Genomic DNA, 23765 nt, shown 5'->3' with positions numbered 1-23765 from the left:
ATCTGAGATTGTGAAGGATTTGGGAGGTTTTCAATCATGGAATTCGTTCAACCAGCCACACATTAACAATTTTTGCCCTCAATCAAACGAATCGCTAAACAAAGTTGCACTGGAGTCGTTCAGTTTGGTCGATTCATTGTCGCTATTTTAACAACACGCTTTGAAAACTATCAACACGGGTCCAGCACACACACACACCAGAGAAAAGTAAACAACTTTCGTAGCCTTTTCTTACCTTACAACTTGTGTCACTGTGTTCCTAGTGTTAAGCGGGCGCTGAAAACTCGCCTACTACTGTGTCTCCTTTCCATTTATTTCCACTATGAAACTTGTGCCTTCTTCCTCACCGCCATCATTCCACAGTCCACACTCTCCAACGTTTTCCTGCCTCCAGACCTGTCGCGCAGTGCGCGAGCACGAGTCTGGCACGCCACGAGATCAGACAAAATCCATCGAGGGCGCGCACACATTCCAAGGCTGTAACCCCCCACCCCTTTCCCGAGCATGGCGCAGGCACACGAGAGACTCATGGCGTGGGAAAGTGCCCGATCCTTACCCACTCTGCACTGGCAACATGCCACATCCAGGTAAAAAAAAAACATTACACGCATTAGTAGCCTACGACCTGTGTACGAGTCTGACTGTTTTGGTCTATATATTTCATTCTAAATGGGGCCCCACAGAGTCTGCAAAAACACTCTAGACTAGAGTCTAGACATAGTAGCCTACATCAGGTAAGCATATCATAGCCTATTCACTGTTGGAACTTGGAATAATGTTGTTTGACCCTGTTAGCTAGCACTAAGTAGAAGTGTATTGGACCAACTGAGATTGAACAGTATAAAATTCCAGTCCTCAATCCCAGTGTTGGCCAGTAACTATTACTGTCATATTATTACTTTACCCACCCAGTAATGAGTATGGTAAGGTATTACTTTGCCAACAGTAGCCTAATATTATACCATAATAGCCTACTTTGTAAAAAAAAAATCGCACATATTATATTACTTTAATACTTGGGATTTGTTGGCTACCGTTACATTTAAAAGGTCAAGAGAGATTGCTGATTTATTTTATAGCATTTTTAAAGCCTTTTCAAAAGTAATATTATATAATATAATATGTAATATATTACTCTTGATTCCAAGTCATATAATATTATTACTTTTTTTAAGACGTAATATGTAATAAGTAACACATTACTCTCTTGAGTAATATTGCCCAACACTGCTCAACCCTATGAGACCTCCCAAATGTCTGATTTGTAGATAGTCCTATTATATCCAGATACTCTTATGATCTGTGTCGAGGACTCACAGGTTGCTGCCTGCTGCCACCGACATTCATTTCTTTACCACAATGTCAATATGGCATGTCAATGATGATCTATTGAAATGTATAAAGTACCTCAAAGTAAAGGTTTTAGTCTCACAGCTATAGCCCGATTGATTGAGAAATCATACAGTTCAATGAAAGTAGCCTACAGGTCAATACAAAATAGGATAAAACCAGAGAAAAACACTTTAGTGCTATAGCTTGTCATGTGCCACCCCTTACCCCTTATCCCTAAACTTTTTTGCCCTTTTTTACTATTTTGAAAAACATTTTAAAATACAAGCTCACAACATGTTGATGTACAGTATATCGGCTATAGTTGAACTATTTTAAAATGTTTTCAAGATAGTTAAATATGGCAAATAGGTTTAGGGATAAAGGTAGCCGCAATTTGCAACTCTAGATTTTTTTATAATGGGATGAATCTAGAGTTGCAATACCCTCCATTGACTCCCCACTCATCCAATTTGGTTTGTGATCTGCTTGTCTTAAACAACGTTAAACTCACAAACATTGCAGCTGTAGTCCAAACTTGAATTATCCTCTTTCAATCTGCCGAGCTTGTTTTTCATAAAAATCCCCCGTAGACATGTTATGAGCTACATTCTGTCAAGACATCCTCTGCAGGTGATTCTTTTTCTAAGTGTTGCAGTTTGGAAGCACTCGTTTTTGTTAACGGGTCGCACTGCTGCCTCCTGCATTATGTGCAAATCCGAAACAGGTGGTACTCTGGGCCGTTCAGTGACTTATGACGAGTGCTTCCAAACTCCAGCACTTAGAAAAAGAATCACCTGCACAGAATTTCTTGACAGAAAGTAGCTCATAACATGTCTATGGGGGATTTTTATGAAAAACAAGCTCGGCAGATTGAAAGAGGATAATTCAAGCTTGGACTACAGCTGCAATGTTGGTGAGTTTAACGTTGTTTAAGACAAGCAGATCACAAACCAAATTGGATGAGTGGGGAGTCAATGGAGGGTATTGCAACTCTAGATTCATCCCATTGTAAACAAATCTAGAGTTGCAAATTGCGGCTAGGATAAAGGGTAAAGGCGTGCCCAAGATAGGGCCCTAAGACTTGTTTACATAAGGGTCCTCCATTTTCAATTAATCAGAACTATCATGTGCTTGGCATTTTTGTAACAAGCTCTCAAAGTCAGCATCAATATTGGCATCTCAAGTTAATTCTAGTTTAGATGCATTAGCCGTTCCCATGCTGCTGTTCATTGAGTAAATGTAATGAAAAGCAATATGTGGTCAAGACATGCATGCTAGCTGCCTTTACACTCCCAGTTAATCACTGCTATTTAAAATTGTCTGCAGGTGTCTGTGGACTTAGTTGTTTTCAGTTTTCACAAATAAATTACAGGTGTTTTTCTTCAATAGCTTCATGATTATGTAGCTCTACCAAAAAATAGAGACATTATCTCAAGGTAGGCCTACTTCATTCTCACAGTACACTAAAATAGAAATCGACCATGCACACTTGAAAACAGGTCTCTTCCTCTGGGAGCTGTATATAAGGAAACATACAAGCTCACAGTTGTTTTAAGATGAACACTTGTTTGATTGACAACATAAAACATAACAGAGGTCAGCAAAGACACACTAATTGAGATTTTATATCCTCATGGTGGCTGTGTGCCTAGATTTTATAAATATCATCCAATTGAATTACAGGAAATAGAAAGAAGATCAAGCCTGGGAAAATATATGCTTTCTTCAATCATAGTCATACCTACCTACCTAATAGAAGAGGGTGTAATTGCCTCCTAAATTGACCAAGTAACATATTACTTGTGTGTTTAAGAAAGTTATGTTGCATGCTTTTGGCCTAATTTAAAACAATTACTTATTTGTCAAATATTGTTGTAGTGTAGGCTGCATAAATGCACATGTTTGTGTATGTATGTCTAACTTTAGAACATTAAAACTTTAGTCTACACATGTACACCAAAACAAGAAGAGAGATATAATAATAATAATAATAATAAGTATTATGATTATGATTATGATTATGATTATGATTATGATTATGATTATGATTATGATGATTATTATATCACAATTCACTAAGTGAGAAAATGGTAGTAATTATTGATACAATATGAAACAGGCCTGGCATTGAAGCCCTAACAGATGGTGATCTATTTAGCAGGCCACCAAGTTGCTTTTTGGATTGTCATTTCTTTAGTTGCCTCCAGTGTAATCCCATCTACATATTTAATTTATACAAAACAGACTATTAACCCCTTATCAACGTCACAATTATGCTCTAAACAAGAAAATGAATCACCGAAAGGTGGTCTCTTAAACTCCCTAATTGAACAACACACAATATGAAACAGTTGTGCTTGTGCTTAATTCTAAACCAGGTGGAGCTCATCAAAGTTATAAAATCAAACCATGTTTGAGGAGTACAACATACAACTTCAGGGAGGCAATTTGACTATTTCTGGAAAAGTTCAGATCCTCTGGCATTTCCTTGGAAGTTATCTGCACTTGCATTCCTTTTGAGACATGGCTATCTGATGTGTTGAGTTTTCTATAACCTCTGAAAATCTCTATCTATAGCCTCTATATAACTGTATACATATGTCACATGTCACGTTCATTTCTTATTCAGTACATTGACAGAATTTGACACTGGACGATATCAGTTATGAAGCACATTCAAATGTTTACATTCGACAGCAGGGGGAAATTAATTCAAGAGAATAGGGATTTCACTGTGGACTTTTTCATAGATCGGTAAGTTTGGAAGGATTCTACATACCAGCATGCAACAAACATCTTTATGAATGCTTAACATCTGAAATGTTGCTGTGTGAGCACATGAGGGCTGCATATGTGTGTGTTTACCTTGACAAGATAGCTGGATTATCTCCTAGCAACTGAGGTTTCTGAAAGTCATATACTGAAAGCCAGTGGTCTAACTCCCAGGGGTAACATGGCGAGCCATAGTCAAACCAATGGTTCCCATGGCAACACCTCAAACATTATAAGGCAAGGGTGTATAAATCAATTGGATACAGTGATTGGCTTAATGGATGTTTAAGATGTGATACAACCAACCAACAGAACAAAATATTAAGTTAAAATATCTGTTTTTTTATGTTCCTGCTCAAATGTTAGAAACTGAAATAGTTATATTGTGCACCACATTCTTGTCAGATATGAATCCCAGCTTCTTCAAGGTTGAGGATTGTTCAAATATTTAAAGGAATTCGGCAGATAAGAATGACTCACAAGTCACCTATGTACATTGTCATCTAATAGTTATGTAAAAGTTTGTTCAGAATTCATGGAAATATTTACAAACGTAAGCTTTTATGGGGAGCTGAAATGACGAAACTGGAGAGTGTGATTTCAACAGATTGAATAATCTGGCATTTGATTTGAGATGATATAAAACTGTTTCTAACACAAACCAAAAACATATTTGTGTTGTACTATGGGCTTGTGTTGCAGCTGTGAGTTGGTGGAATGCAGTATTGGTGGAATGTGTCATGTTGTTGTGCTCATTCATAGCATGCCCTGACCTGACATCCAAAAGCATAATTTATGCTTCATCGTAGCACAGTGTTGCTTGTTGTAAAGTGTAAATGACTGTGTGACAAGTGTATCCCATGCAAAAACTATAGCAACACCACGCAAAACTAAAAAACTGCTGCCATACGAGGACAAAACAATATCAGATTGGCAGCAAAACATTCATGTGGACAGTGAGTTTGTGTAAGATGCTTTTCTATGTTTCCTTTTTGCACTGTTGCAGTTTGTTTTGAACCACAGTAGGAGTATAATGAACTGCTTGAATATGGTGTAGGAAAATGCTGCCATCTCCTGACGAATATAAATAAAAAAGATTATATTCCTCAAAAATAACAAGATAGACTGACACTTTATTAATTTCACTTCATTTTGTGCGACTATAGCAATTCAAGGGCTGGAGCCATTCAAGACACAAGACACAGCGAAGCGAAATAAAATATAATCATGACTCCATATTTGGCATGACACAGAACTCCATCAGACAGGCAGGTACAACAGGTACTCTGACAACACATAACTGGGTGCATTTCCAACTCGCATTGTTCCCGACTTGCATCGTTCCCGAGTAGGCTATATAAATGCGCAAAAAAACATTTGCTGTAGCGCCACCATTAGGATTATTGGTCACAATGGCAGTTGTGGAAATAAATAAATACGAAACAAATATCTCGTAGTGATGTGTGAAAACAAGTAGTCTAATATAAAAACATCAAGACTTGAGCTCCAGTCAACTGAGGAGCAATATGACTCTAGACTAGACCCATCTGGTCAGTCATATCTAGCTGCCTGTCTCCTGCATGCCAATATCCCACAGTGCTGACAGGCCACTTTAAATCATGCTGTGTGGCACATTGTTCTTGTGCACCTGCCTCTTTGCGCCATGGGGTGGTGTCTGCATCTGCCTTTTACTCAGACATGCTACAGAGGAGCAGAAGCATAAACACACTTTAAAATGTGTGTAGTCTTTATTCTGAACACTATAGCCTTTGATTAATGTACTGCGTCTTATTGTTTTTGCTATAGGACTAATGGAGGGAGTGATCGGAAAGCCAGCGGATCCAGAACTTGGATAGTATGCTGTTTTTTTTCTTCTCCCTTTATGTTTGAGTCCCTGGTGTGAACTGTGAATCCACCCTAAAAGGCCTGGCTAGACTTTCCTTGTTGGCATGCTGGTTTAAGTATAGGTATAGTTACTTCCTCCTTCAGTTGACTGTACCTGGTTGATTTGAACAATTTCTTGATTTGTTTGACCTTTTCCTTATAGCTATTCATTTGTGAATGATTATATTGATTTATTAGAGTAGCCTTGTTTAATTATTTTTCTTTTCTTTATAGCCTACTGTACTTACTAATCTTTTGTGGCACCATCGACTTGCATCTCTGGTTCTCATACTTTAAATATTGTGCCAGTGTACAAGCATCATGTGATCAGAAACCCCTTTTCTTCCAAGGTGACTGCAGTACAAAATATATGCTGTGATTTAATTTGTGAGGGACATGCAATGCATGTGTGTGGTTGTTTAAACCATATTTTGTGGTTGAATGTGTTGAATATTACCCACTGGCAATTTACAATAATGTAGATTGAGGCCGGCCAGCCTGATCAATCAAGCCTCTCCACTTGTTGTTGTTGAACTTGACATTTTATTTTTTAGCCTACCTGTAGGCTGTAACCTAGCCTAAGATTTAGACCCTCATAGATGTTTTCTTTTTTATCGATTCAATCTATACATAGATTGAACATGTCAAAATCGATAAATACATAGATCTACGAGAGTCTAAAAATCTTCTGTAACCTGTTCCTGCGTGAAAAGTCAAAACTCAAAATATGTGACCATACCATTAACAACAACAAAAAAGGTTATGTGCAAAACTAATGCTTGGAATGGATTCAGCATCATGAAAACCCCCTAGTTTGACACGTCACATGCTACATGATGAAAGTTATTTTGTGTTGCCTTCTATAGGTTGTTAATGGTAGGCTATATGGTCACATTATGTGCCATTATGAAAATTGTTCAACATATGCAAGTTAGCATCCGGTGGTTTCTACATGATAGTGGGGACCCATACTCAACATTTCTAACATAAAACTTTGGTGTACTCAACATGCCTATTGCCTATGGTTGATTGATTGATTGAAAAATTGTATTAACAGTTTGCAGAATTACAGTACATTTCAAGCACAAACTCAATGGGTTCTGGCAACTGGCAAGTGGACTAGATTGCGGGTGCCAGATCAGAATGAGCATGAGAGGACGGTGGACCATAGCTCTGGTCCATAGCTCTAATGCCGTTGCAACGGCATTAGAGCTATGGAGCAGAGCTAGGTGGACCAGAGCTAGGTGGACCATAGGCTAAACAAGTGCGCTGCTGGAGCAAGCATCCCCCTCCCTCAGCTGCAGCATCTGGTCCGTGATCACGCCGAAAATGGTAGCAGCACACACCTCTTCGCATTCGTCTGCGTCTGCAGAGTGGATTATTTGTCTAGATAAGAGGTAATAAATATATTTGACATCACACATGTTATTGCCTATATGGATATACGACTGATGCATGACAATACTATGACTGATTTCGTGATTTGATTTCCCACGTGCACCTGCCGTCCTGCCTCCATATGTCTCACGGTAGCTACAGTGCATTTTAAAACGAGAATGTGATTAGCTGCAAACGTTGTCCTGAATGACTCCTGTGTCTATTGTCTAACATCCTTGATCCTTTATTCCTTGGACGTGCCACGTCTTTCTATACAGTACGCCATTAAATGTACGAGTCGATCATAATTGAGTTTGTTAAATTGTGGAGCATGCGTTTTGGCTGAACGCCGATGTTTGCTATAGGTTCTTCTAGCTAGTTATGGCTCAAATGATAAACCACACCAAAGGGTCGGGTCGGGACAAAACGGTTTTTAAGGTCAACCACACCAATGCAACTCCTTGCAACTCGATGAGTTTAGTTGCATAACTTGCATTGGTGTGGTTAACCTTAAAAAAAGTTTTGTCTCGACACGACCCTTTGGTGTGGTTTGGGCTTAAGACTAATAGAGTATAACAGATGGGGGCAATAGGCTAGTGTAGCCTATCATCAATCAATATGGATTAGTGTTGTACTGATTGTAGCCTACTGTTGTTAAAAAAACGTTTATCAGCAATACCATGTATGTATCATGCACTGATTTCTATAGGCGTTGCTACATTCTATATTAATTAAGCTACCCAACATTATCAACCAAAGTGTGTCAAACTGACACATTTCATCAGTGCATCAGTGTAGTGTGAACTGTGAATAGTATTGTATTGATACCTCTTCTATTACGCTGAAGTTGGCAAGTTAAGGAAGGAGAAATGCAGATGGAATACAACCTCAGCAAATCTTGTCTGCTGTTGTAGATTGATTCACCACATTCTGGTTTTGTGTATTATTGGCAGTATGATGAAAGATAATTTCACCTCCCTAAGGGTAGCAGGGGCAGACTGACATTGACTATACTGACATTTGCTCCTGACATCACTATTCTGCAACCTTAAATGCAATATTTGTTAGTTAATTTTGTGATGTGGACATTTTGCAGTTGTAGCTCTATTCTACTACGTACGTAGACATATACCATAGCCCCTCTCGGGACCCCCGGTTGAGCTTTTTTCATCGTTCACCCGTAGGGTCCCTCCCCATCGGTCCCAAGCTATATGGGATGAAGACGGACTTACCGTCAAACGTCCTTTCTGCGCTGTGTGAGTAGTCGTGATATGTGTCAAAAGAAGCATATAGGAGCTATAGGAGACAACGGAAACCTCAACGAATTTTCCTTTGGCGCAGAAGCCGTTAAGTATTGTCTTTGTTTGACCGTTTTGGCAGCTCTGAAATTCTCTCTTCCTTCCTTCCTTGACTTCCTTATTGACATCCCATTGTACCGCCTCCAGCGCCGGAACTGGCTAGCTGCGACAGAGCAGATCAGAGGCAGGAACGTAGGGACGCGCAGCTAGCCAACCTGGCGCTGGAGGCGGTACAATGGGATGTCAATAAGGAAGTCAAGGAAGGAAGGAAGAGAGAATTTCAGAGCTGACAAAACGGTCAAACAAAGATTAAAAAGACTTAACGGCTTCTGCGCCAAAGGAAAATTCGTTGAGGTTTCCGTTGTCTCCTATAGCTCATATATGCTTCTTTTGACACATATCACGACTATTCACACAGCGCAGAAAGGACGTTTTCGACGGTAAGTCCGTCTGTATACCATATAGCTTGGGACCGATGGGGAGGGACCCTACGGGTGAACGATGAAAAGAGCTCAACCGGGGGTCCCGAGAGGGACTAAGGCCTACCACTAAAACTTAAATAGGCTACACACTGAAACTCGGTCACAGTACTAAATGATCAATTCCACAGTATGATGAAGCTTCCATAAAGGTTCAATGAAGGTTAGAAGATGGTTTGATGATGAAAGGAAAATGTATTTATTAATTTGACTCCTTTTCTACTTAATGAATTCTAATGGCCAATTGCAGTATTCATACAGAAAATGTCAATCCAAACCTGACTATAAAACGGACACACCACTACATTACTACGTCACTACAGGCTCATTGTTGTATTGACGTTTGATTTTGTCAGTCTCCTCCATAAATGAAATGGATAAAGACAGAAAGGACAGAGGTGGAGTAGGGGGGTATTGTATCCTGATTCCTGAGAAGAGGTTCAAAGTACATCGGCTGTAATCAGCAGTGTGACGCAGCAGGCCAGATGTGTTTACACAGCAGTGTCCTTTTGTCAGTGTCGCAAAAATGAAACGTCCCCTACCTAGTATGATTATGAACAATTCATTGGAAACAGCATTATATGATTCACCTGATGTTCATCCTAAATTATCACACTCTGTGGCCTTGGATGTTTTCCAAATAGATGCCCTGTTTTTAGATTCTGGGAGGTTGTTCTACTGTAGACAAATGAGCTGTAGAGCAAAATGTGTTGGTGTATTTAATAGACTAAACACAGCTACTGAACACTGCAGGCACTGAACCCGAGAGAAAACAAAAACACAAGATGCAACCAGAGGCAGTTCTCTGATAAATGTTGCTGCTGGTTTAACAGCGCCTAGGGTGAAAGGTATAGTCATTTGCCTAATAGAGGTTGAACGGCTGCCAGGGAATATTTAATGAGATATTTACAATGCTTGCATACAGTGCAGTGAAAACACATTTTCAACATGACCTGTATAGCATGACATCTCAGTTGAGACAGTAATGTATAATTTTCCAGAATGTACAATTCAGAGCAATATTAAACCTCTTGATGGTTGGATGCATTTGTATTTTGGTTTCAACGTTCTTATTGATTATTGTATTGACAAGATTAGAGATTAAAAGATGACGTCCTGTAATCTATTCCGCATTTTGTTTGCGAGATCTAACATCCTATAGGCCTACATTAGTTTAATCTGGTGTACTGTATGACTTCCCACACAGCAGGAATGAATGCACTCAACTAAATGATGAATGCAAAGTGTATTGGAAACTGGAAAGTAGGGTTCAGTAGGCTTGTGGATTGCATTTGACTGTCAAAGCTTATGCCTTTTTTGATTAATTGTTTTGAATGATGTATTTTTGAGTGGTGTAAACCACTCCTACAACTGGCTTTGTTAGTTTATGTGTCTGTCCGTACCAAAAAAATCACACCCGTGTGAACTGAGTGGTGTAAGGTCTTATATAGATTGATCAGCTGTGGTCTGACGTAATGTCTGACGTAATGAAATCACACCCGTGTGAACTGGGTGACCATAGCAACCATGCTCATTTTTTGGTACGAACAGACAGACAGACAGACACGTAAACTAACAAAGCCAGTTGTAGGAGTGGTTTACACCACTCAAAAATGAGCATGGTTCCTATGGTCACCCAGTTCACACGGGTCTGATTTCATTACGTCAGACATTACGTCAGACCACAGCTGATCAGTCTATATAAGACCTTACACCACTCAGTTCACACGGGTGTGATTTTTTTATATTTTAGAGGGCAAGTTGCAAAAGCCATGTCACTCATAGAATAATGTTTTCAAGCTAAAGAAAACGATCAAATCCAATCCACATTTTACAACTCAAGGTTTAAAAAGTTCTGCACAGAAAATCAAAAAGCTAAATACCGGTACACCACAGCACTCTCAAACGGGATCATAACCCAAGGTATAAAGGTGGGACTTGGTGAGACTCGATGGTGGGGTCCAGTTTGCTGTGGGAGGGGAGTGCGTTCCATAATGTGGGGGCTACGACAGAAAAAGTTTGGTCACCTCTGGTCTTCAAGTTTTTCGACTGGCCTGCATTGTTTTTTTGCTGGAAAATGTTTTGTCCATACAACATGCCTGAAAATAAATTTCAAATTTGACATTTGACAACATTCATGAAAAAGTGCTTGTACATTCCAAAAATTGACACTTTTTTACAGAGATCCTGCAATAGTGTGTATTAAGAATATACAGCGTTAATGCTGCAATTAGCTGCATCACACAAGTTGTGGTCTATTCACGTTCACGGTTGAGGTTAGAGGTTATCAAGTGGCATTCAGGACAACATTGTTTCCCCCATCCCCTTCAATAACACACAATATGATTGAAGATAATGTTATGGAGGATAGTAACACTATGCACTATTAAGACATTATGTACATGGTTGTTTCCTTTATTTTAGCACTTAACCTTTTGTTATGGTCTGTTTTTCCCTGTAGGCCTGCAGAGCGTTCAGGGGAAGATGTGGACATAATTCTGGCACGTCTGAAAAATGTGAAGGCTTTCGAAAGGTTTCACCCCAGTTTGCTGCAACAGATATGCCTGTGTGGATTCTATGAATGCTTGGAGAAAGGAATCACCTGTAGGTCTTATCTCTAGCCTTAAAACTGTACTGTAGTCAAAGCTGTTCATCAGTGTAATTTGTGATGATGATGATGATGATATTAATCGTATAGAAAGAGAATAAAATAATCTACATTATTAAACAAGACTCTTACTACGACTGAGAGTGCGGATTTTATTCTCTTTCTATGTTCTCTTTGAATCTGCACCCAGCACACGCCTGAATCTTTAAAAGACTGCCTGAGTTTCCCTTGAGATGATATTAATCAATCATAAATCATAATTGAATGCTCTTAGTTTTATTATAATGAACTGGCATACATATCGGAGACAAATTATATGTGAGTAGGGCTGGGCATTAACCGCAATATCGCCATACCGTGGTTGTGTAATGCATACTGCGGTGTCGAGTTCATAACCGCGATTATTTTATTTTAACAGTGATTTATTAACGCGATAACAAAAAAATCCACACCGCCCCTGCCCTTGTATAAAAAATGTGACAATTTTTTTAAAATAATACCAGTAAGACGCCCTGAGGACGAGAAGCGACCTCGCCCTAACACGTGCACGCATCCGCCTGGGTGACGGCATACTGCTGGGCGAGTGCTGGCGCTTTGGCATGGGGGGTCAGATCAACATATGGAATGAATTCTGTACTGGCCATATATGGAGCTTGTCTTGAGTGTACAGGGTTTGATGAGGTCAGATCAACATATCGAATGTCAGAACAAGTCGGCTCCATATGGAGATCTAAGGGTGGCAGCGGGGACAGTGTGTTGAGGGCCCAGGTAGGGCCGGGCCTTCATTTTCGGGCCTGTTGAGAACTCTAGTTTTCGCAGGCTGCCGGGCGTGGCTGCACTAATAAATTTGGGGCGGGCCCATCTAGAGTTTGAATGGACAGGTATCAGTTAAAAGGGAGACATCGACGAGGAAGCACAGGTGTGGAGGGTCAACATATGGAATGTCAGAAGAGATATATGGAGATCTAAGGGTTTGAGGTCTGATGTAGAGTTGCTGGCCGGCTCCATATATGCAGATCTAGGTGATCCAGTCTTCATGTATGGCTAATAGTCATGTAACAATACACTCAACTCACGATACGATACGTATCACGACATGAGGTTCACGATACGATTTTTCACGATATTTTAAACAAAATTATTTTCCAGACAAATGACCGAAAAAGCATGTAAAAAAAGCTTTCTTTGATGGCATCTTAAGATAGATGTAGACCTATTTGACAGTGCAGAAACCTAATTGCCTTACTTGATGTATTAATGGGCACAGTCACAGACGAGGCGTGACAGACTGACGGCCATATATGGTGGCGTGACGTGTTATGAGGCATGACGGACCAACTGCCATATATGGTGGCGTGTCGGACTGACAGGTTTTTCAGGTTTTCATAGTAATCTGCGACCTACAGTCGCAAATAATATATAATATCCACTTTTTGCATTTCTAAACTAGGTGTGTGTTATATTTTTCAGTGTACCGCCAAGGAGACATTGGCACCAGCTGGTACACTGTCCTGTCAGGCTCCTTGGATGTTAAAGTGTCTGAGACAGCGAATCACCAGGTAACACTGATTCCATTTGATATGATACAGCAGAATATCAGTGGTGTAAAGTACATTTAGTTAAGTACTGTACTTAAGTACAATTTTGAGGTGCCGGTATTTGTACTTTACTTGAATATTTCCAATACTTTCACTTCTACTCCACTACATCTCAGTAGTAAATATTGTACTTTTATTTCACTACAATTATTTGAAAACTTTAGTTACTAATTACTTTGGCAATCTAGATTAGAAAACATATATTAAACACTTCAGCCCTATTAGCAGATCTACAAGCTCACAATGCGTTGCGATGCAACACATTGCGAGCTTGTAGATCGGCTATTTTCAAAAGATTTTTTACGCATTTTAACGTGTGAAATGGGACATTCTGCAACATGAGTACATTTTGATGCTGATACTTTTGTACTTTTACTCAAGTACATTTTGAATACAGGACTTCTACTACTAGTAACAGAGTACATCTGCATTGCAGTATTGATACTTTTACTTAAATAAAAAAACATTTGAGTACTCCACCACTGCAGAACATTCTGGCATGATAAAACAAACTGAAGATGAAATTTAGAAATATTGATTCCTTTAATAACCATTATTTTCATCAGCTTGTTCACACCATCATCGGATATTAACAGGAGAAAATGTTTTATAATCTAGCTTCATTGATGATTTCATTTTATCAGCGTGACAAATGTGCATGACACATGCAAATGGGAATTCTCTACTTGACTCAAGTTGACTCAGTTTAATGTGTGAGTCACAGAGAGAGCCTTCTGTTTGTGACCTTGCGGGACCTCAGTGAATAGCTGTCATTATACACAGCTCTAAGGGCTCCAGTCAGCCCGCCAGGCTCCTGATTGGAGTGATGCTTTTGGAGACAGAAGTGCATCCCTCTAATGCAAGTGCTCAGAGGAGCGAGATTGCCTCCTAACTTTGAGAGTGATGTGATCAGTGCCGAACAGAGCACTTCAAATGCATCTCCAAAAGGCCAAGTTTGGCGAGAACAACAAGTACCTATGTCCTTTTCCTTGCATTTCCTTCTTCTGCTTATGATAAAAGAACTGTGTCAGTAGAGAGGTGTAACTGGGTGTCTTATTATAGGATGCTGTCACTATCTGCACGCTGGGGATTGGGACAGCGTTTGGCGAGTCTATACTGGATAACACCCCTCGTCATGCTACCATCGTCACGCGGGAATTTAGCGAGCTCCTACGCATTGACCAGAGAGAGTTCAAATCTCTGTGGGAGGTGAGTGCCTTGCTGCCTACTTCAAAAACACATTTATGTTACTCCAAAGATAACAGATTGTCAGCTAAAATAATTTCAACTACAAGTATAATTTAGCTGTCTAACTTCATTGCAGTTTATGACATTATTTGGGAATGTACACCATGATCATGACACATACCATATGATTCCTGTCTGTGGTTTCTGGTACATCAGTATTTATTGCTATGCCTTTTGAGACCACTAGGTGGAAGTAGAGCTTCGCAGACAAACCTGTAATTTCTCTGTTCGTGGGTTCTTGTTTCACTCTGTATATTTTCATTTTATGATCCTTGTATATAATAAGAATTTTGACTGAGCTTATGATGCCACAATCGAATCCTAGTTGATCGTCAACATTAGGTGTGTGTGTGTGTGTGTGCGTGTGCGTGTGCGTGTGCGTGTGCGTGCGTGCGTGCGTGCGTGTGTGCGTGCGTGCGTGCGTGCTCGGAGGGGGGGGATGATTGGGAAGAGACCCATTCCTAGCCAGTGCCACTGTGTATCTTCCTACTGCAGCACTCAGCTCTTCAGGAAAACGGTCCAAGGTACCGTTGGTAGGTGTCCCACTGTTCAGAGGCCCTATCTCTTCTTTCTGTCTACTCTTCTCCTGCTGGAGCCACTGCCCGTGGTTCGTTTCCTGAGTATGAGAGCTTGTTTCCTTTGAGACTGGAGGGCATGTAGGCGACTGTTAAAACTGCGCAAACTGTGTCTTTGTCGCCACTCTGGTCCTCACTGTGACTGGATAACCATATCCGTACTCAGGGCCTCATGGAATATACTGTAGGCTACTGTTCTACACATCGGATCTCTGGGCTCTTCATGAAGGTTTGTCTCTGCTGTGCTGATCTGTGTGCCAAGCACACCATTGTGTGTGTGTGTGTGTGTGTGTGTGTGTGTGTGTGTGTGTGTGTGTGTGTGTGTGTGTGTGTGTGTGTGTGTGTGTGTGTGTGTGTGTGTGTGTGTGTGTGTGTGTGTGTGTGTGTGTGTGTGTGTGTGTGTTGTCCTTAATTGCACTCAGTTGTTCTTGAACAGGGATAAAAGAGGTTGAGTGAGTACACAGTAAAATCCTGACTCTGAGAGTGTACTGTACAAATGTCACCAAAAAGACACATGTACACTGACTCGTATAGTTACAAGTGGATGTATTGGCGCTGGGGACTTTACTATGTATTGATTGACGTGTCAAAGGATTTTTTTTATTTGAATATGCTTTTTGCAGGGGTTGCTCATTAGTCCGACAACGTGGCCAGTTAAGACTCACCCTGTGGCTTCCGCGTGTGGTTATGGTTATAGGTTTGGGATAGAGTTAGTAATGTGTGGGACTAATGAGCGGTCGTAACAGTGACACATACCGCTTTTAGTAAAGATGTTATTAGAGGACTTGTTTGTTTTATGTCATGTCTTGTTTCTACCAAGGCATGTTTACAACCACTCCATTCTCTCATGTTATTCCTTTTTTCTGCTTAGCTGTGTCAAAATGCAGGTCAGAATAGGACTTTACTTTCTGTCAATGGATTTTATTTCACACAGAAATCTCTGCTAAAAGCCACAGCAGCTGTTTACAGCATTAACATCAGTCTATTATACTGCTACTGCTAAGAGGTGCTGAAGCCTTGACCAGAGGGCTGTCAAAGATAGCATTCTCACATTCAGCTTGTTGACAGATTAGCATTAGATTTGTTTCCTAACAAGAACTACAGCGTTTTCAAGAAATATTATGCCTGCCAAATGCTGCCCATTCCGTGTGTTTATAGTCAGTGTTGTCGCATTGCAGAAATATCACTGTGGCAGTATCCCGTTGCTGGCGAGACCTGGATGTAGATATTTTGTGCAAATTTGGTTCTGATGTTCCTCTTCCTGCAATACAATACATCATACTACACTCTTGTGGATTCTGGCCTACTCCCCTTGGCTACAATGCAAGGTACTTTAACTTATGGCTTTGTACTGTATATTATACTGTAGATGTTCATAAACGAGAGCTTTCTGCACCTGGCAGTTATGACTAAGTCATTCTTGTTTTATTGATGGATATAGGTCCTAGTATTGATTGACTGAGAGAGAACCTCCTGGTCCTTCTGGTCTAGGCTGAAGGTGGCCCTGGAGCAGGCAAGATTGCTCCCACACAGATTTATTTCCCTAGAGAAAAAGCCTGGGGCCAGAGCACTCCAACAACAAAATGGTACCAGACTGAACAATACTGTACTGCTTGAATGACCAATGGGAATTATTTATTATTCATAGATAGATGCCGTGTGTGTGTGTGTGTGTGTGTGTGTGTGTGTGTGTGTGTGTGTGTGTGTGTGTGTGTGTGTGTGTGTGTGTGTGTGTGTGTGTGTGTGTGTGTGTGTGTGTGTGTGTGTGTGTGTGTGTGTGTGTGTGTGTGTGTGTGTGTGTGTGTGTGTGTGTGTGTGTGTGTGTGTGTGTGTGTGTGTGTGTGTGTGGGGCTAACATGCCACCATTTGTTTGAACCTTTCAGGCTGCATATAAATAGGGAATCTTTGCAGTTCCTGCGTACAATTAAGATTTTATTTAAATGTGACACTCTCATCACAGTTTTCACAGCACTCAGGTCTGAGAGTCACTTGTTTTATTGGAAATGGCGGGTGTGTGCATGTTTGATTAACAGCAGGCATGAGCCAGGCTCAACATACACAAACAGACACACAAACTGTGCGCACACACATGTTGCAACAGCAGCAGAAGCTCTAATGACCTGATCATCATCTCTCACTTCACTTGCTTCCTGCTTCCGACAGCCACAGGGATTGAAACAACACTACTACACTTTGTGCTTACAGAATCAAAAAGCAGCTCTCTGACAATCGCATACACACATCGGCTGGACACGCTTTGTGTTTGTCGGTTCAGCCTGGGAATCGCACAGTATAGGACTCCAGTTTGTACAGGCATGTGTACTGTGCATACCTATGACAACACAGTGCTAGCCTAGGATATGATAGGATAGTATAAGATCATAAGTTGGATAGGATAGATCTTGAGGGAAATGCGGTCGGTCATCATCATCATCAGTACTACTGATTTCAGTACTACTGATTTAACCTGGACATCTGCACCTAGACACCAATTGGACAGGGAGGTGAAGGTAACATTTGCTGTGAATCGCCTCTAAAAGATCACTACCAGTAGATCACAAAAGATGTGCAGGTAGATCACATGACATGCCCCTAAAGAATATTAAATTATATATATGAGAGATATATAGAGAGAGAGATTTGTATTTTGTATAATGTCGCACATTTGTATAATGTCGCATATATATATATACTAGAATTTCGCGGGCCTTCGGCCCGCTCATCCCAGAGTTGCGTTGCCCCGCGTTGCGATACAGAAGTCCACAGATACAGAAGTCCACAGTGACACACGTTTTATGCAGCTGTTTTGTGTTGCAGCGCGTGCGCGTGCGCGCGTGTAGTGTTGTTCTTATCCATATATGCGCCTCGGTTCGTCCCGTTTGTTCCACGCCAGGTGTCGACGCAGTCGTTTGCGCAATGTTCGTGTTTGCATTATTTTAACTGTGTAGGCATAGCATATTCTGAATGACCAAGAAGAGGACACATGCGCGCGTGCATGTGGATGTGCACATGCGCGTGCACGTCGTGCATGTGCATGTGTCGTGCGTGGGCGGTTCTGTTAAATTCAGATGTCAAAATAATCTATAGCCTAACAATAAATTGATGAAATATGCTCTATATTAGTTATGTATTTATTTAAAGCAGTGGCTCTCAAAGGTGTGATCCAGGGACCCTCATGGTTCCTTGAGGGGGTTCCAAATGGACCCATTATAGGTCTGTAACTCTGAGAGTGTACAAATGGAACCAAGTGGACCCTACAGGTCTGTAACTCTGAGAGTGTACAAATGGATCCAAATGGACTCTTTTATAACTTTTAACTCTGATACTGTACAAATGGAATCAAATGGGACTCTTATGGGTCCATTTGGTTTTACTCTCAGAGTTATGGGGGTCCTTGAAATTAAAAAGGTTGAGAACCTGTATGCAATGGCTTATGTGTTGTAAAAAGAGAGACCAGCCTATTCTCCAAACCATCATATCTTATGCTTTGCTAGGTTGTACAAAATTATATTGGGTCAATGTAATTTGCAGGACTCACCGCGCGCACAGCTGCCTTGTCTGTGTTGACATGACATGGGCTTGCAGGACAGAACGTGTATTTGTGACAGACACATAGTTCCTTTGCAGACAATACAATCTGCTTGTCATTGGTCAGTGACAAAGCTAAGAAAACAATGTGAGAAAAAATGTAAGGACTGGAAAGCTCGGTCTTTCTCTATCTCTCTCCCTTTCTCTCTGTCTCCCTCCCTCGCTGGGGTGAAGACGTGTGTGCTCTCTCTCTCTCTCGCTCTCTTCTCTCGCCTCCCTCTCTGGGGTGTGTGGGGGGTGGGGGGGGATTAGTTGCGCTGCCTTCGACAGTGCTATAGTTCTCCAGCAGCGGTGCAGAACCGAGAGAGTGACTGCGCAACTTTTAGCTTTAAAGATCGGATTGTGTAGTCGCACCGGTGCTACAAAGTGAATGTTACAACTCGCACGGTGATATTGTAATTCGCAAATGCGAGTACCTAGTCGCACTGTCGAGCCCTGTGTAGTGTAGTGCCATTTGCGCTGCATCGCGAGGCGATCCAAAATCCCCCCCCCCCCCCCCCCCCGCGCACGCACGCACACACACACACACTGTACGTAGCTGTTTGTTGTTGCAGCGCGCGCGTGTGCGTGTAGTGTTGGTGTTGTTGTTCGTATCCATATATGCGCCTCGGTTGGTCCCGCTTGTACCACGGCAGGTGTCGACGCGGTCGTGTTTGCATTATTGTAACTGTCCAAGTTAGAGTCAGTGTGTGCGGTGTGTAGTTCTTCTACTTTTGGTATGTGTGTGTGTGGGTCACGTGGTGGGCTTTGAGCAAATGGGAGAGGGAATGTAGTGTTGCCAGGTCCGCGTATTGTAAGCGAGTGGTAGTGTGTGTAAGTAGCGTGTTCAATGGCATTTTTTCTGTGCTTGTTTTCATAGACGTGGCAACAAATTAGGCGGGGGTGTCTGTGCTTGTGGCGTGTTTGTGTTTATTATTGATATTGATATTGTTTGCGAGTGTGGACGGGAGCCGGCTTTAGTGGCAGTGCAATGACAATTTTTACGCGGGTGGTGTTGAGTGTGGGCGTGCGGTGCGACATGAGGAGATAGGCATGGATCGACGCGGAGGGTAAGTCTGTGACGTCTTAGTGTGTTGTTGCAGTGTGTGTTGCTCCTGCTTCGGCTTCGGCACCCAGCGTGTCAGTGACGTAGTAGCTGTTGACTTTGGTTCCCTTTTCCTGGATTGCGTACATGTTTTCAAATGTATATTAGATATATATTGTTATATATTTTGTTTTCAAGAGTGTTGCTGTGCACAAAAACATCGGTAACATTACAAATTAAATACAAAAAACTATTCCATTTCTCCCCCTCTATTTCCCATTCCAAGTGCGTTTGTCTTATAATATGTCATGCCAGCTCCTCTATTACAAAGCCCCCTCAGGTACATATTTAAACTATTTTGAGCAATGGACTGGTATAACATTTTTTCAGTGGGTAGATCTTGTTGAGCTGGTCATTTTGAAAGTAGCTCTCGAGTCAATAAAGTGTGGGCACCACCAGTACTGGCATATACTGTAGTGATTTATGTGGCCGCCTACAATACACTAGAATAATACACCAGATTGCACAAAAATAAATATTATGTGCAATCTGTCACAGTAAAAGGGCATATAGTAGTATGTAAAATGTACTGTGTAAAATATATTACCAGTAATATTTGCATATGGAAGGAATATAGTATTTGCAGATAATTAAAAGAAGAGTGCATCAACAGATAGAGCAGGCTTAAAATTGAATTTATTTAGGACGCATGTAGCACTGTACTATGCACGTGTTTCGTGTGTATGTTTGTGCTTGAGGCAGCTCGGTCGGGCACTCGGCTGTTGGTCATAACAACATCAGCCAGTCGAGGAGGTACAGTATAGCCTGGGAGTCAGTAGAGACGGCTGATGAACAGGAAGTGGCAGAGACACAGTGTGCCCTCTGGGGGCTTAAGGAGAGGGTGGAGGGGTGGCTGGAACAGCAGTGGCACGTGAAGCCTCTGTGGGGTCAACATCCAAGTAGCAAGCCATAATAATGCGAGCATGCAGGAGTCCCTCCCAGTTGACAGCGGATATACACAAGGAAAAGAGCTGGGATGAGATGGCATCAACAACACTTCTGTTTATTTCCTTATCTCCACTAGCAAAATGATTGCATCATCAAAAGATTGCAGACACAAATTGTGACTGCATTTAAAAAGAAAATCATACCCGTGTGAAGTGAGAGGCGCTCTATCATCGTACATCATCTTGACGTAAAATAGAGCTCTATCATATCCCATGCTATACCCGCCAGCATTAACCACATCCGTAAACTAGAACTGCACTCTGTCGAGTGCCTACTTGCGCGTTGCACACAAGCAGAGCGTGCAAGTACTGTCAACCACTACGAACTTTCAAATCTCAGCCTCTCTGTAAAACATTGAAATTAAATACTAAAACAACAAATAAACCTTTAAAGAAATGCGACATTATACAAAATACAAATTCTTTGTTTAAAACAGTTAAAAAAAAAAAAATAATAATCTTTCAAGATCATTATAATCTCTCCTCTTCAAAATGATTATTAATTCTTCTGTAATTTAATGTAATCTGATCTTTACAGAAACATAAAAATATATGTAAATGACGAATTAATCTATGTTTCGAAATCATTTGATGGGTAAAAGGAATCGTATTGGTTGTTAATGTTGATGTAATTTGGAGGACACAAGTACAGAAGTAGGCTATGTATGGTTTATTTGTGTGTATCTCGCAAGTTGGTAGCTCTTGATGAAGCATAACTACTCAGCCAAACCATTTAACGTTCTGTAGGAAGATTACATATTAAAAACAAATACAATCTGATATCTAATAACATTCTCGGGTTATAACTGGCTGTCAATGGTGACGTAATTTCAATATTGGTTGGGTAACAAGTAACGAATGTATGTATACATGTATGTAAATTTAAAGTGTGGTCGGCTGGCTTTTATGTGCGTATGCTCTATGTATCAATGCCGGGGTATAACTGGCTTTCGATGGTGACAGAATAAAGATAGGTTTCAGATTACATACATGTATACATACAGACATTACCTTAAATTCACCCGCCTTTATTTGCGGGTGGAGATGTGCCTGTACTAGGCTTGTTGATGGGCTTTCCCTATATTTGCTATCTTGCACACACAGGTTTAGCCTTAGGACAACGGAAAGCGCCTTCTCAAACCACCCATAATGCGAATTCTGTTTGATAAAAGAATGCGCTCATGAGTTGAATTCTGTACTGGCCATATATGGAGCGTGTCTTGAGTGTACAGGGTTTGATGAGGTCAGATCAACATAATGAATGTCAGAACAGGAAGGATCAGGTGGGGAAGGATCAACATATGGAATGTCAGAACAGGTCAGCTCCATATATGGAGATCTAAGGGTTTGAGGTTTGAGGTCAGATGTAGAGTTGCTGGCTGGCTCCATATATGCAGATCTAGGTGATGATCCAGTCTTCTCCATGTATGGTTATCCAGCGTTAGATGAGGTCAGTGTCTTTGACCAAAATATGCACAAGATCTAAGGGTCTCCATAATGTCATGTGTTGTCACAAGGCGTGACCATATATGGAGGTGTGATGTTATGAAGCGTGGCCATATATGGAGGCGTGATATGGCCATATATTGACATTCCCATATATGGGGAAGGGCCCCTGGCGATGTTCTCTATGTTGCGACTAAATATATGCCCATATATGGAGATCCCTGATGATGTCACATGATGTCACGAGGCATGGCGCGGGGTGACTAACGGATGGACGGACTGACGGGAAATGCACGTTTTCATAGTAAATGTGACCCACGGACACAATAAAATTCCCCATAATCAGTAACACATAGATGATACTTCACGAAATGTGATAACAATAAGGGAGGTTACTAAGTCTCCCATTGTGAGCCGTCAAAGCTTATTTTAATTAATAAAACCAAAGTCGCCGTGTATAAACAATTTAAATAATCTGGTCATGTGCAAAACCCATTTTAAATACAACGTCTCATCTACCACAATCGGTAAACGGAAAAGAAAAAGAAAAAAAGGGATATGATTTCATTTCATATGATTGTCTCTACATTCCACCACCAATCAAGCTCTTTTTGTTCACGCTACAAAGTGGCCGTGTCTGACTGATAGTGTCAAGAGATTCAGATTTTACATTCACTGAGAAATAAATTAACTGCACGTGCCCCATCTTATCCCCAGCCTATGTACACGTATCTTTGTCCCCAAGTCCCTTTATGTTCCCCTTCTGTTGATCCTTCTCTGTTTTCCTTATTTGCTATTCACAAACATACTCTTCTCAAATGCCCTTTTCAGCATTTCACCTTAGTCTGAATTTTCTTTTCTTTTTTTTAATATTTTTTGGGCCTTTTCTGCCTTTATTGGATAGTGTACAGTATGGTAATAGACAGGAAATAGGGAGAGAGATGGGGTGACACGGCAAAAGTCGAACGCGCGACATGCTGTTAGGCTGGGGTGCCTGGACCGCTACACTAGCCGGGCCACCTTAGTCTTAATTGTTCTTGCTTCAAAATGGTGTTATTGACAATTCTGTATGAGGCCTTTGACAAGCTGCTCACATAAATTATGTGAAATTAATTATTTACACCTTTCTGCAATATGGAGTCCCAAAATCTGTGTATGGATTTGTGAACATTTGTTAATGTTAATGTTAATGTGTTCAAAGACTTTGCTCATGGACCTGGTTTTATTTCCTTTACAGCTCAGCCCTCATGTACACATTAAACAATACTTTATTTATAAGCTCTTGAAAGGAGAGCACAGGGTATAGTTTGCTGTTTCTAAAGCTTCAATTGGATTAAATGCAGCTGTCCTTTTTGTAGCTTTGATCAGTAACGAGGTCAAAGGGAGGAGCGGTCCTGTTTATACTCCGACATCTGACAGAGTCGCGCATCGAAAAACGAAGCGCACACTTGCCAATTTAACATGTTGTGAGCTTGTAGATCAGCTATTTTCAGCACATGACTCCATTGTACGATGAAGTATAATAAATC

At 40.9% G+C, this 23765-nt stretch overlaps 2 protein-coding genes across 4 annotated transcripts in view; one reads left to right on the top strand and one right to left on the bottom strand.

Moving 5' to 3' along the window:
* The window catches only part of ppp1r9ala (protein phosphatase 1 regulatory subunit 9A-like A), a 28542-nt gene extending 28167 nt beyond the window's left edge, over positions 1-375 (bottom strand). The window contains exon 1 of the mRNA XM_079518880.1: positions 236-375. The gene's annotated coding sequence lies outside the window, so the exon portion shown is untranslated. The remainder of the gene's footprint in view (positions 1-235) is intronic.
* Positions 365-23765, top strand: part of rapgef4a (Rap guanine nucleotide exchange factor 4a) — a 50572-nt gene continuing 27171 nt past the window's right edge. For 2 of the 3 annotated variants that reach the window (XM_079518883.1, XM_079518881.1), the window contains exons 1-4: positions 365-587; positions 11604-11746; positions 13221-13309; positions 14411-14557. In XM_079518883.1, the coding sequence (XP_079375009.1) occupies positions 505-587; positions 11604-11746; positions 13221-13309; positions 14411-14557 (462 nt within the window). In that variant the 5' untranslated portion in view covers positions 365-504. Of the gene's footprint in view, positions 588-7170; positions 7386-11603; positions 11747-13220; positions 13310-14410; positions 14558-23765 lie in introns of those variants that run through there. The other variant, XM_079518882.1, reaches the window with a different exon arrangement.

The sequence above is a fragment of the Electrona antarctica genome, assembly GCF_951216825.1.
Source record: "Electrona antarctica genome assembly, chromosome: 13".
NCBI classification, from domain to species: Eukaryota; Metazoa; Chordata; class Actinopteri; order Myctophiformes; family Myctophidae; genus Electrona; species Electrona antarctica.
This window is presented reverse-complemented; position numbering and strand designations above follow the sequence as displayed.